Genomic DNA, 13002 nt, shown 5'->3' on the forward strand with positions numbered 1-13002 from the left:
TGAGATTAGAAAATTTACGAATTATCCTTTCTTTGTTAATTTAGATAGAAATACTTCACTCTTTAATACACTCGGTTCATTAAAAGTTCCTAAGTAAGTTCTCAAATTTCAGTTTTATCGTAAATTTTCTCTTAACATCTATATTATTTTCCCTTAATCGGCAATTTCCTTGAAATATTTCAGACTAAATTATCCGGAGGTAAAAATTCTTATTTTAAAATGAAGGGAAAAGTGCATAAAATTTATGGGGCCAGATTTCGAAAAATATTTTCAAAAACATAATGATTATGATACAAACAAAAAATAAAATTCTTTAAAGTAATATGACCTCTTAGTGAATTTGAGGGAATGGAATAAAATTTTGAATGGAAGTATTATATGAAATGCACTCAAAAATTATGAGAAAAGCAATAGTCCAGCTTTCACAGTTAATGTTGCTATGACAAAATAACAAAACTTTCAAATAAGAACACGTATTTTATTTTCGTGGAAGTTCGATCCTTACAGTAAAAAAACTTAAAACTGAGTTGAAACAGTAGTTTTAGCATAAAAAATTTCAATGCTTAGCAAAATCGAAGAAAAAGACAAGTAAATAAATAAATAAATAAAATAAAAGTAAAGCAAACATTTTTTATTTTCACAAATTTTCGAACTTCCCGTCTTTACACTCGATGGTACTTTGCATGTGGCAGATGCTGAATTGTACTGCAAAACACCAACCATATGAAGAAAATTTGATTCAGGTATTTCCTCTGCCAAAATTCCATTAGAATGGAGGAGGATTCCTAATCTAATTCCATTAGATTAGGAGAATAGTGAAGATAATTCTGTCACTCAATATTAAAAAAATGTTTGTCAGAATATCCTGCATGTGGGGCAGCACAATTTTGCTTTCAAGCGGCATCAAACAGAATATTTGCAAAACGTAGGATTTGGCACATCTAGCATGTGTTTTGCTTTTGTTTATTGTAGTTACACTAATGCTCCGCTTTTAAAGCAACAATAGGGTGGAACGGCCTTCGTAATTCTAAACCGCAGTTATATGATGAGGGCGGAACCTGTGCTGACATATATTCTCCAAGCTTCCATATCACAACAGCGAGAAGTCATTGGGATTCCGACACTGAGGATCTTCGGTGGAGTCGGATCCGAAATTAAAACCTCACCACGACGGCCCTCTAGCGTACATACACTTCTTAACAGAAGCCGAAGTTCGTGTAAAACGAGACGCATAGGTGCAATTCATTTCTTTAAATTTGCATATTAAATTCCATGCAGCTTTCAATCAACATTCCAGTTTAAGATTTCTTACTGTGTGGATCACGGTTCCGTGGGATAAAAAAACGTCTTTCTCATTTGAAAATTTCCCTGGAACTATAATTGTGAGATCCAGATTGTTATTTTCACATCTTTCTTGATCGCAACCATAAAACGTTTGTATTCAAAATTTTATTCTGTTCCTTTGAATGTTATGTTCTCTATGGGATCATATATCAACAAATTTTATAATCACTCGACATAAATGGAATAAGTACAACTTTTATTTGATAAATTAAGTTTTACCACATTTTTTTAAATGAATTTCTTTCGTTTTTCCATGGTAAAAGTAGTAGGTAAAATAGGTTATTCAACGCATTTTCTGTGTTTTTCGTCGCTAAAGTTGATTGCCTCTCTTCCTCTACACACATCTACAAAATCTCATTTTTCGAAAATGTTTTTGAAAAATTTCTTGCTAATTATTAAACAATGTAGGAATTTTCCTACTTGGAGGAAAGTTGTGTGAGCACAAAACAAGATAATATTTGGAAAATTTAAACATCGATCAACAACATTTTAGATTTTATTAGCATCGTCGATGTTTCTTTATATGTGCAACAACAGCCATAATTAACGCTTAATTGGTCTTTATATAAGATCTGAGGTTAGAGATGAATTTTTGACCCTGTTCATGAAACAAATAGAATTTTACTAACTTCGGTATTATTGCTCATTTTTTTTAAGTTTGGAACTTCAGAATTTGTTATTTGGATGACATTTTATTATCTCCCAAAAGAATATATTGGTAACTGATGTTTTAAAATTTTTATATAATCTCTTTTAGAAAGATTCTGAATCATATGCATTTACTTGCGATTTAATATAGGTATTATCATGATATATGTTTTGTAATGTTTTTAGGATGATAATCGCGACTCAGCTGTTGAGTATATGAGTATCTTGGCAGAAATGGTTTTTGCATTTAAAGACAAACTAGCCGACATCAATGAAAATTCTTATAACAACTTTTTTCTGAGAATTGGTAAATATACTATTATTCTCTCTTTTCACCCTTTCATTTGAAATATTTATTTAGACCACATTTTTATGAGGTAATATTTGTAAATATAAATTATTCTTCCTTTGTCAAAAGTATAATAATACATTATGTTTATAAATTCTACTAACATTAATGGAAAAAAAACTGAAATATTATCCACGCATATTGGCATCACCAAGGATATCAGTTTGAGTTCCATTAATGTTAATCGAAATATTTCTTGCAGGTTTAAATATTGGTCCTGTTGTTGCTGGAGTTATTGGAGCTAGTAAGCCACAATATGACATCTGGGGGAATACAGTAAATGTTGCAAGTAGAATGGATAGTACTGGTCTTCCTAATCACATACAGGTAATTGTATTTTTTGTTTTAATGAAAGTTTAATTTATAATGCATTAAGGTCAAGTTGATAACCCCAAATTTTCTGGATTTTCTTAAGTTGCTGCATCAATTTTTGTGTATACAATCTGAAAAATTGTTATAGTTTAAAAATAAGGAAAACAACATTTGTTTACTGAAAATTAAGTATGTTATATTTAGAAACTTTATCAATTTTTATTTTTCAGTTATTTTTTGCGATCATGAAATTTTTTGCAAATATTTTCCATTCATTTTTTGTTTGTTTGTTTTTAGCAGTATCATTCTTTGCTAATTAATCGCATTGATTATATGACCTCATACATGCCGAATCTGGAGAAGAAATATGTATCTCACCTCCCCATCATCCAAGTCCCTGCTGGGCAACGTTTCCTTAATGCATCCAATAATTCTTTGCCATGCTATCAAATGAAACCGCATTCAATAAACTGCTTGTTTCATATTTTTGATCAAACATGAACAACTGAATGGACAACTAAAGCTTGTTAAAAGCGTATATTAATATGATGCAGCATATCATGCTTATATTAATATAATATCTATTTAGCTTTAAGAATTGTTAAAATCATTTAGTCTCCACTTGTAATTATGTTAGGAACATAGATAAAAATTTATAGAAATGTAATTTGTTGTTCGGTATTTATGTTAATATGATATTATTAACACATATTTGACAACTCGCCTTCTACCCTGTCTATTTGTCTGTTAGGTACAAATTTTGCAATCGATTTTAAATCAACACCCCGATGAGTTAGAGATTTGATACTAAATATTAGACTAGAGATTTGAACTGGATGACGATGCAATATTAACTCGCATTCTTTTCTTTCTGTATGTTTGTTTGGTGCAAATGTTGCATTTGATTAAAACTTTCATTATCGACATATGGCGCCAAGCCAAGTCATAATCGGGAAGTTAGTTAAAATTGTAATGTCATTCATACAAGACTGAAAAACAGAAAATAAGAAAATTCATATACCACGTTCTAAAAACGTGCTAAAATGTATAAAATAAAGTTTCCTTGCCCCACGCAGATTGATAGCCCCGTACAGATTGTCCTGAAAATCTGTGACTGAATTCTTAAAATTTGTGAATATGAATTTAAAAAATTCACAATTACAAATTGTTTCGATAATTTTTATGGAATTAGAAATCTGTGAAGGGTTAAGAAAAATTATTTTAATTTACAAAATAAATAAATAATTAAATAAAAATAATTTGTGCGAAATAGAAAAGTTTATATATAGAATAATTTCCATACTGCTTTTTAGTTTTAAGTTTAAAGATTTAAGCTTTCAAATTATATAATAGTGAAAATGATGAAATATCTAAAAAATAAAGTATTTTTAGAATTACTGATAATGATGAGATTAATTTTCTAAGGGTCCCACTAGGACAGTATTCCGGATTGGTTCCTTAGAAGTTTAATCACATCTCTGTAATTTAGCCACTTATTTCAAATATTAGATTGCAATAAAAAGAAGATTGATTATGTTTATTGAAACACAATATCTATTCACCAAGCCATAGATGTTAGATGATCTTAATAGAGAAAAAAATTGTGTATGTGTTTTTTTTTCCTTCAAAGTAAAATGTTTTAATTTTGATCAGGAGTCATAATTCTTGCATATGTTGTGTCTAGACATTTTTTGTGAACATTAACTATAAACCGAATATAAACGTGCACGGGATTTAAAAGAGTTTTGTTTTCGTTTTGTGTTCTGAAATGTCTGAAGAGGATACAAGCCTGCACTTAATGATGCTATATTATTCTATGTTAACTACTTGGTCCTACATCTAAATTTATCTCCAAGTAAAGGGTATGCGAAGTTAAATAAATCTCATGTATCAAGAACCCATAACAGAACATAATATTAAGGAATAATGTCGATTAATTGATTACACTGTACAATTTACAATTTATGTAGCTAATACATTATAGTCGTTATAAGGTAACTATGTCAAATTACATAGAGACCTTAAGTCTTCAATAATGCAGCAGTTTGCAGGCTTCAATAGTGTAGCGTGTATTAATTGAAACATTTGGAAAGTAATAAATATTTCGAACTCTAATTGTAAACTTTCATTTTTTAGGTAACTGAAGAAGTCTACAACCTTTTAAAAGATACATATGTATTTCAATGCAGAGGAATTGTCAAAGTGAAGGGGAAAGGTGATATGACTACGTATTTTCTCATTCGAAGAAAAGAGCCCCATGAAATTCAAAAAAATGAACCAACTATATGTAAAGAAGAAAAGAATGAAATTTGCCAAAATGTTCAAAAAGAGGCTTGTGTCAACAGTATGAGTTCAACACAGTCTTCTGCCTCTAAAACAAATAATGAAAATACGAATGCCAATCGAATTAGGAAAACTCATCTATACCACTCGGAACCAGTTAATGAAATTCATTCGACTAGTAGTCCAAGATTACCATCAATGCAATTGCCACCTTGGCAACCTCGTTGCCATCAAAGAAGTTTTTCGAGTGATAAAGAATCCTACTTGTATGACCAGCCCAAACCAATAATTGGCAATGCCCCAACCAAATCCTATTCACAATCCCGTCCACGTTTCAACAATAATCATGCTAATGCCAATAATAAAAACAATACAAAAAGTTGCAGTTCATCAGCCGAATCAAAGGATGACTTACAAGATAAATTACAAAAACTCAATACTGGGTCTAGTTTATATACAAATAAAGTCTATAGACCATCCAAAATGTATACGCATCCTAGGGCTCATGCTGTAAATAAATCTCCTGCTGTGCTTACACCACCCGAAGAAATGTTCAATTTTCCAGCAGTGAACTCGGCAAACCATGCAGAATCAAGTTCTTCTTCTGTACCAAATGATACAAGCTTTGCTATCAACAACAGTAATGACAGTCTCTTAGGACAGGAACAAAATAATTATGTCGATTCATCTTCATTAAATCGTTCTTCAACTTCATCCTGTGACAGCTATATTCGTACAGATTTTTCGCGAACAGATAGAGATGCACCTTCTCCTGCATTGTATGATTATACATGTAATGGATCTAATGTTGAATGGATTTATCCTGCAGATAATATTGGAAATGGTTCTTTAGGTCGAGAAACAGAAGAAAATTCTTTCTCTAACAATTTGACTGATAATAAACAGGTACTTCCCGAAGTTGGCTTGTCTCCTTCTCATCACAATGGCAAAAGTATAACTAATTGTGGTGATGAAAAAAAAGTTAAAAACAGACAAGAGGAGAATAAAATGGTGTTGAGTTCTAGTGTGGACGGTAGTTTTTCAAATATAGCTACCGAAATTGAAAATTCTCACGATAGGGAAAAAACTGAGCGAAAACAAATATCTATTAATAACAAAGGTCTTATGCCAAATCTGGATTTTAATCATACAAATGGCTCGATGAATTCGGCTCCTGTTTCATCAGTTATTGATGAACAACTTATCCAGCAAGGTAAATCATATTTGAATGGAACAAATGTCCCTGAAAACCAGTCTGTTTGTCCTTTAACGAATGTAAGTGTTGGCTTTAAAGTTAAAAATAAGTCTAGTGAAATACTTCCTGAGTCTTTGCAGAACATCCAGACAATGAATTCATCCAATGATCTACCATCTGACAGAAATATTCATAAGGTTCATGACTCATTACTTTGTTCAGAAAAAACCCATAAACATGCTGATAATAATAATTCGTTTAAAAATAATTCATCTAAAAATCTACTTGCAAAGGAAAAAAGTGATTATTTAGACTATTTTGATATGAAGTCTTCTAGCTTTCCCAGCTCTTCAGATTCTTCACCTAAATCTTCTAAGAAAAACGAATCTGAGATGTGTACTAAAAAATTATCTAAAAATAGTTTAAATAGTCGGCAGGCTATTAATAATAATTCACGTTTATCTTCCGCTACACATAAAAATCATAAAGACTTGACCTATGAAGAAACTATGCCAATTTTACAAGAAGATATGAATATTGTACCTAGAGCGTCAGTCGAACTCACAGACAGTGATGAAAGCGACGATGAGAAATCTGCTGAAATACCTCTTATTGATGATTATTGTACTGATGATCCTGCTTTGGAAAATGCATCTTTATTAAATGAACATGGTCTTACTGATGCTGAAGGAGCTTTGAGTGATTTAAATTCAATTATCAACGATCCGAATCCTGGAGATGGGGATATGGATGATACCAGCATATCTTCAAGAGCTAGCAGTAGAATGTTTGATAGTGATCAACTACTAAGTGTTGATAGTTTGAATGTTATGTATGACTCAGAATATGATAACTATAGGCCGGGAATGGTAAGTGATGAGGATATATTCCACCATGAACGTGCTAGTGATCCTGATTTGGATTACTTAGAGGATCCGAACGTAGAAAACATCAGAGTTTTATCAAATAATATAACAAGAAATTTTGGACTACCTTCAAAATATGAAAAGGAAGATAGTGAAATAGGCTGACATGTGTTACGTTATTCTTATTACTTTGTCTTTCATATATATATATGTCTTTAAACACCTTATAGTGCAATAACTATTAAGTGATGAAAATGTTTTTTGAAAGCAGGCATTACTCACAAACGCACGATAAAAGAATATAGCATTGGCACTAATGTTCAATTAGTGTTCAGCACTAGTAGTGCTTGCCTCTCAAATGCTAAATTACAATAGAAAGCTTTCAAAAAGTAAATAAAATGAACAAAGATCAGTTTTGAGTAACTAGTTAATGTGACTTAGGAATTCATATTTTAACGTATAAAAAGTCCCTAACTTAAAAAAAAAAAAATTAGAAAATACTGAACGGTGTTTTCATTAATTATTTTACTGTGGGTAATGTCTATAGAAAAAGAAAGTGCCTCTGACACAACAGGCTGCTAATTGAAGCATGAAACAGATTTTAAGAAAGAAAACATTTTTTAAAAGATTTTGCATTGTTGGAACTGATCAAAATGGAGGTAGAATATCAGGTTTCATGTTAAATCTAAGTTAAAATTTCTATGTACATTTTTACCGACATGTTTAAATTTTCTTAAAAGAACAAGGAAGTAAATTATGTATTGTTAATGCTATAAAAACTATGTCTATAAAACAAACAAAATTATATACTTCAAAAATGACCTTTAAATTTTTAGGAGGCTTTTTATTTTGAAAAGAGCGTTGTTCTCAGGGCAATTTTATTAATATTTAGTAAAATAAATGCTCTCATATTTATGGTTCTACCAATAAAATATAATTTTGATGCATAATTAGTTAAAATTGTTTCATTTTCGTTTATTATTGTAATTCATTGTTTTTCCTAGTTGTTAAGGTATAACGGTCCAATCTAGTAAAATGGATCATTGATTTTCAAGACTAGTTCTTCCGTAAAAACATTTTTATGTGTTTTTTATTCACATGCGTACTCAAAATTAAAATAGCTTGATATGCAATATCATTTAAAATGCATTGATTTTTTTAAGGAGAGGAATAAAATTTTCGTTCAGGATTTTGAGCTTTCATTGCTAACTCAGTGCGTACATTCTCATCACTTATAAAAATCTGCAGTGATATTTAATGTTAAAATTATTTGGAGTTAGATTCTTCTTGTAATTGTAAGCATTTGACTTCCTCTTCCGACATGTTTAATCCTGAAAGTTAAGACATTAATTACAATTTGTTCTTCAATTATAAATTTCACACTCTCTCTTTATGTAATACAGAAACTATGTGATTATGTTTTGTAGTTGTCATAGTTAGGGATAACAAAAATACATAAAAGGCAAAAAGATATTTTGCCTTTAAATTTTCCTGGCTATAAATAAAAGAATCTCTGTTATTTTGACTTCACTTATTAAATATAATTTTCTGTATTCGTGAATTATGCCAAAAAATCCCATTATGTATGTATCACTGTGATATGCCTGTTTATGTGTATTTACTTTTAAAAATTTAGACATTAAAATTTTAATCTTAATCTGTATGCATTGCCAAAGTGCCATCTAACTAAATAGGTATGTAAATTACATTGCAAGGCACGGTTCCTGTTTCTTGTAGATATATCATCATAATTGCACTTTTCTTATTCTTTTTTTAAAATTTGTTTGTGCGACTCAATTTTAGAATTTTGGCACTTCCATCCGTCCTATGTGTACACTATTTTAACTACTGAAACAAACTTTTCCATTTAAAGTTTGTCTTTGAATTTCTAAGTTTTGTATAAATATTAATTGCACTTATGTTTATGCAATAATATCTGCATGTGATGCCTGTGTACTTCACTGTTCAAAATTGCTTGTTGTATTAGATGTACAAAAGTTCCTTTAAATATTTATCTGCTTTTACAGAAGTTCTCAATATATAAGTGTTATGTAAAATTACTCCATATTCTCATGGTATTAAGCTGCACTGTGGTTTTCGACACTTCAATGTATTGTTTTTCAGAGTTTTATGTATCACACATTTAAGCATTGCTGTTAACTATTTATTTATTCAACGGGAAAAATATTTTGCAACTAGGAAAACTTAACTATATGGCACAGATATTTAGTTGTGTACAAAATATGGTTACTTGTAATATACGATATGTGTTGAGTTTTGATACATAGCTATCATACTTTTATCACACAGGTGACAATTTATAAGCAAATAATCTGTCAATAAATATGATACTTTATTTTATTGGGCAAAATGCTGATACAAATTAAGTTTTCAATAAATTTTCATGTTTTTAGTTACTATCTGGAAGTGAAATCAGCAAATATTCTGAAAAAATATTAAATGGTATTCATTAATATAGTTGTTTCCACATAAGTTTCTTATAAAGACTTTCTGTGAATAATATTTTTTAATAAAAAAGAGATATTTTGAGCAGAAAATACGTTAAATTTCTCTGTCCTATTGGTTGTGCCTTACAATTTCCTTTAACGCAGAGAATAAACAATTGTAGTTTTAATTCGACAACTGCCAAACTTTTCCTTCAAAATCTAAATGTTTAATTTTATGCATGATTTTGCCTGCTTGGGCATTTCGAATTGAATTGGCAAAAATAAAAGGAAAAATTTTGATTTTAAAGTTAATTATGTGAACTTTCTTCGATTGACTCATTTCTTGTTCCAAATGCTTCGGTTGGTACAGATTCTCTGTCAGAAATCTTTCATATATTTCACTTTTCTTTTTCAATACTTCATCTATGTGAATTATATCATTTTTGTATGTTTTGTATAAATTTTACCACCTTACTTGTTCATAAATTATATTTTGCTATTTATCTATGAATGGTTTTCTTTATAGATATATTATCTGTTTTATGATTTATGCACAATGAGGATGAAAATGTAGGATTTCATGTAATTGTATATTATATTAAAAAATGCGAAACTAGGAGCTAAAAGCAGCGATGATTAAAATTGCTTTTTAGGGAACTAAATCAATTCTTAGATGTCTTTAAAATTTAGGTTATAAGTTATTGGTGTTATTTCTTAAAATATATATAATGCATGATAAGTGTTTTCATCTATATTGATATTATAGGAATTTCTTGGGAATTGAGAGTGTAACAGAGTATAGAAAAACTGTTGATAGAAATTGAAGTATAGTTATTAGGATGTGGACGTTAGCTTACAGAAAAATCTCTAAAATGACGGAGTTTATGTGTACAAATATATAGTATTGAAAATATTTCATGTAGATGAAATTAGGCCATTTCTATTGCTGCATATATAAGCCTTCTGCACAAGTTCCAATGGAAGGTAATTCTAAAACAACGATCTGCAGTTTTGTGGTATAATTATGCGTATGCATTAAATATATAGTATTCAATATTTTTTTATAAATGAGTGAGATGTAGGAAGCTTGAAAAAAATCTTTCTATTTAAATTTAAAAAGGTGTTATGTGAAAATTTTGAAAAAAAAAATATTCTATTCAGTAGTAGTGTTTTTTATTGTTTGAAGCAAATTTAACATATTTACTTTTTTAAGGTTAAGTTTCATATTAGTTGCCTTACAAGAAAATAAAAAAAAAATTGCAAGCATTTATTTGATCATTTTAATAAATTTTACTGCACTTCTTTTCTGCGTGTTATTAATTAAGCACAAGATGTGGCAGAAGTGCCTTCAGAGCATATTTTATTTTCACAAAATAGCTTATATTTACATTAGATGTGTTAAATGTACATAAAAACAGATAGGATACGCTAAGTAAATTCGAGTTTGAAATTCAGAGTTTTTATACATTTTTAAATAGCATGATACATAAAATAAATACATTTAATACATAAAATATATGAAAATGTTATAAAGTAGTAAAAAGTAAAGAAAAAAGTAATAAAAGCATTCTAAAATTGTATCAGAAATTTTATTTTATAGGTTACTAAATACTATTCTCTAAATTTAATTTATTATTATCTTATCAAAATCTAAGAATCTTTAAGAATAATGAAGGAAGTAAATTTCTTTTTTTGAGAACTTCAGGTTGTAAAATATTTTCGAAACGATATTCAACGAATTTTTCTCTCTATTGATAAATAAATTCTTTATAAAATCTAATTATATATTGATACAAAATTTTAACTTTAATCTGTGTTTATTGCTAGTTATTTTGATTTTAAAATATTTTTTGTAGCAAATGAGTATTGCCATGAAATTTATTATGCTATCACAAAATTCTGAAGCTAAGAAGATGTGTAAAAAATAAGTACCTTTGAAAAAAAAATCATATAAATAAAGAATTTTGTATAAACGCATGTTATGAGTTCCATTTCCTACCATGGAGGTAATTTGTGTTATCAAAGTGGATTTCTGAGATTTTTGAAAACGAAGTGGTGCTCAATGAGAATTGTTCAGAACCGTCTTTAAATTTTCTTACCCTATTCATGGTTTATAATTTCAGTATTTTAGCTTATGTCATCACTGTTTATGAAATTTATATTTAAAGCTCTTTAATAAATCTTAAGTATTTGTTCATTTTTAGTAGTGCTAGACTCAAGAGAATATAACTTTCCGTTCAGCATCTATGGAGTAATGTTGATATATTTATGCTCACTCTATACATATAATATTGTAAAGCCATTTCTCGTTATGAATGTTTCCCTGTTAATGAACATTTGATAATCAATATTTTGTTGTTAATGTTATGCTGGCATGCCTTACTTGTATTTTGGCTTGTGAAAACCAAATAAAACTGCGATTTCAACAAGTCTCTTATATCTGTCTTATCACAAGCGTCTTTCAAATGTCCTAAAATGCTCTTCATGGAACTGTGATTGCATATAAAATAAAAAGCATGAGGGCTGAGAAAACGGCAGTAAATGGCAGTGTCACAAGCCAGGCTAATATGATACTTCGAAACAACTTCAGATCCACGTCTTTTGTGCTCTTGGTTCGAGCAATTCCCACAAATACTACAGAACCAACTTTACAATGAGTTGTGCTGATAGGCAAGCCTATCTTTGATGCCATTAAAACAGTTGTTGCTGATCCAATTTCAATTGTAAAGCCACTGCAACAGAAGAAAAAAATATCATTCGCATTCTTTTAAAAGGATCTAAATCTATAGCATTTCTGTGTAAATATATAAAAGAACACAAATACTTTAGCAAATATATAATTATTATTGGTATGTTTCAATATAGCAGTTCTTTATCGTATGATCTGTAAATTGCAAACCTTAATTATTATAATGACTTCAGATCCTTCTATAATATTAAATCCAGCCCATTTTTCACATTTCGCAACTTTCACCCTTTATCCTCAGCTGTTTTTAAATGAAATCTCATACTTGAATTTTCATAAAAATCGAATTTTCAGTTATTAATACAAAAAAGGTCTCTCTTTCTCAAATAAAATATTTAAATCTATTAAAATTATTAGAATGCCTTGTCCTTTGCATTTCTGTTGTAAATTCTGTATTCTCCAAACTATGACATAATTTTGTAGGTATATGTTATCTTAAAAGTAAATTCCGTTCCCACTTAATGCTGTAGTTGCATTGCAATCGAAATAGTATTGTTACGAAATTTCCGGGGTTCGTTTGGATAGTGGGAGTTATATGGTGTGGAGAAAAAGAAACAACGACATTTATTTACACGAAGACACACAGGACAGCACAAGGACGACAACTATATACAGCATAGAAGAAGATTATCTTCAGCCGAGACGTTCAGCATACAACAAGACTCTACTGCAGAGAGTAGCGCACAGCTTAGTTCAGCACTAGCTTGTCTCCGTCGCTTCTCTACTAATCCCTGGAAGACCAGTTCTTCACCGCCGATTCCGACTACTCTGGTTCACGACGACCCTGGCAGCTGCGGCTGCTTCCTTTTATA

General features: G+C 29.8%; 2 protein-coding genes across 2 annotated transcripts in view; one reads left to right on the plus strand and one right to left on the minus strand.

Annotated features, from left to right (window-relative positions):
* The window catches only part of LOC129958256 (adenylate cyclase type 1-like), a 176282-nt gene extending 165301 nt beyond the window's left edge, over positions 1-10981 (plus strand). The window contains exons 19-21 of the mRNA XM_056070568.1: positions 2179-2299; positions 2544-2668; positions 4790-10981. Of these exons, the coding sequence (XP_055926543.1) occupies positions 2179-2299; positions 2544-2668; positions 4790-7162 (2619 nt within the window). The 3' untranslated portion in view covers positions 7163-10981. The remainder of the gene's footprint in view (positions 1-2178; positions 2300-2543; positions 2669-4789) is intronic.
* Positions 10982-11002: 21 nt separating this feature from the next.
* Positions 11003-13002, minus strand: part of LOC129958258 (sodium-dependent phosphate transporter 1-A-like) — an 85097-nt gene continuing 83097 nt past the window's right edge. The window contains exon 10 of the mRNA XM_056070574.1: positions 11003-12176. Coding sequence (XP_055926549.1) covers positions 11927-12176 — 250 coding nt within the window. The 3' untranslated portion in view covers positions 11003-11926. The remainder of the gene's footprint in view (positions 12177-13002) is intronic.

The sequence above is a fragment of the Argiope bruennichi genome, chromosome X1 (assembly GCF_947563725.1).
Source record: "Argiope bruennichi chromosome X1, qqArgBrue1.1, whole genome shotgun sequence".
In the NCBI taxonomy this organism is placed as follows: Eukaryota; Metazoa; Arthropoda; class Arachnida; order Araneae; family Araneidae; genus Argiope; species Argiope bruennichi.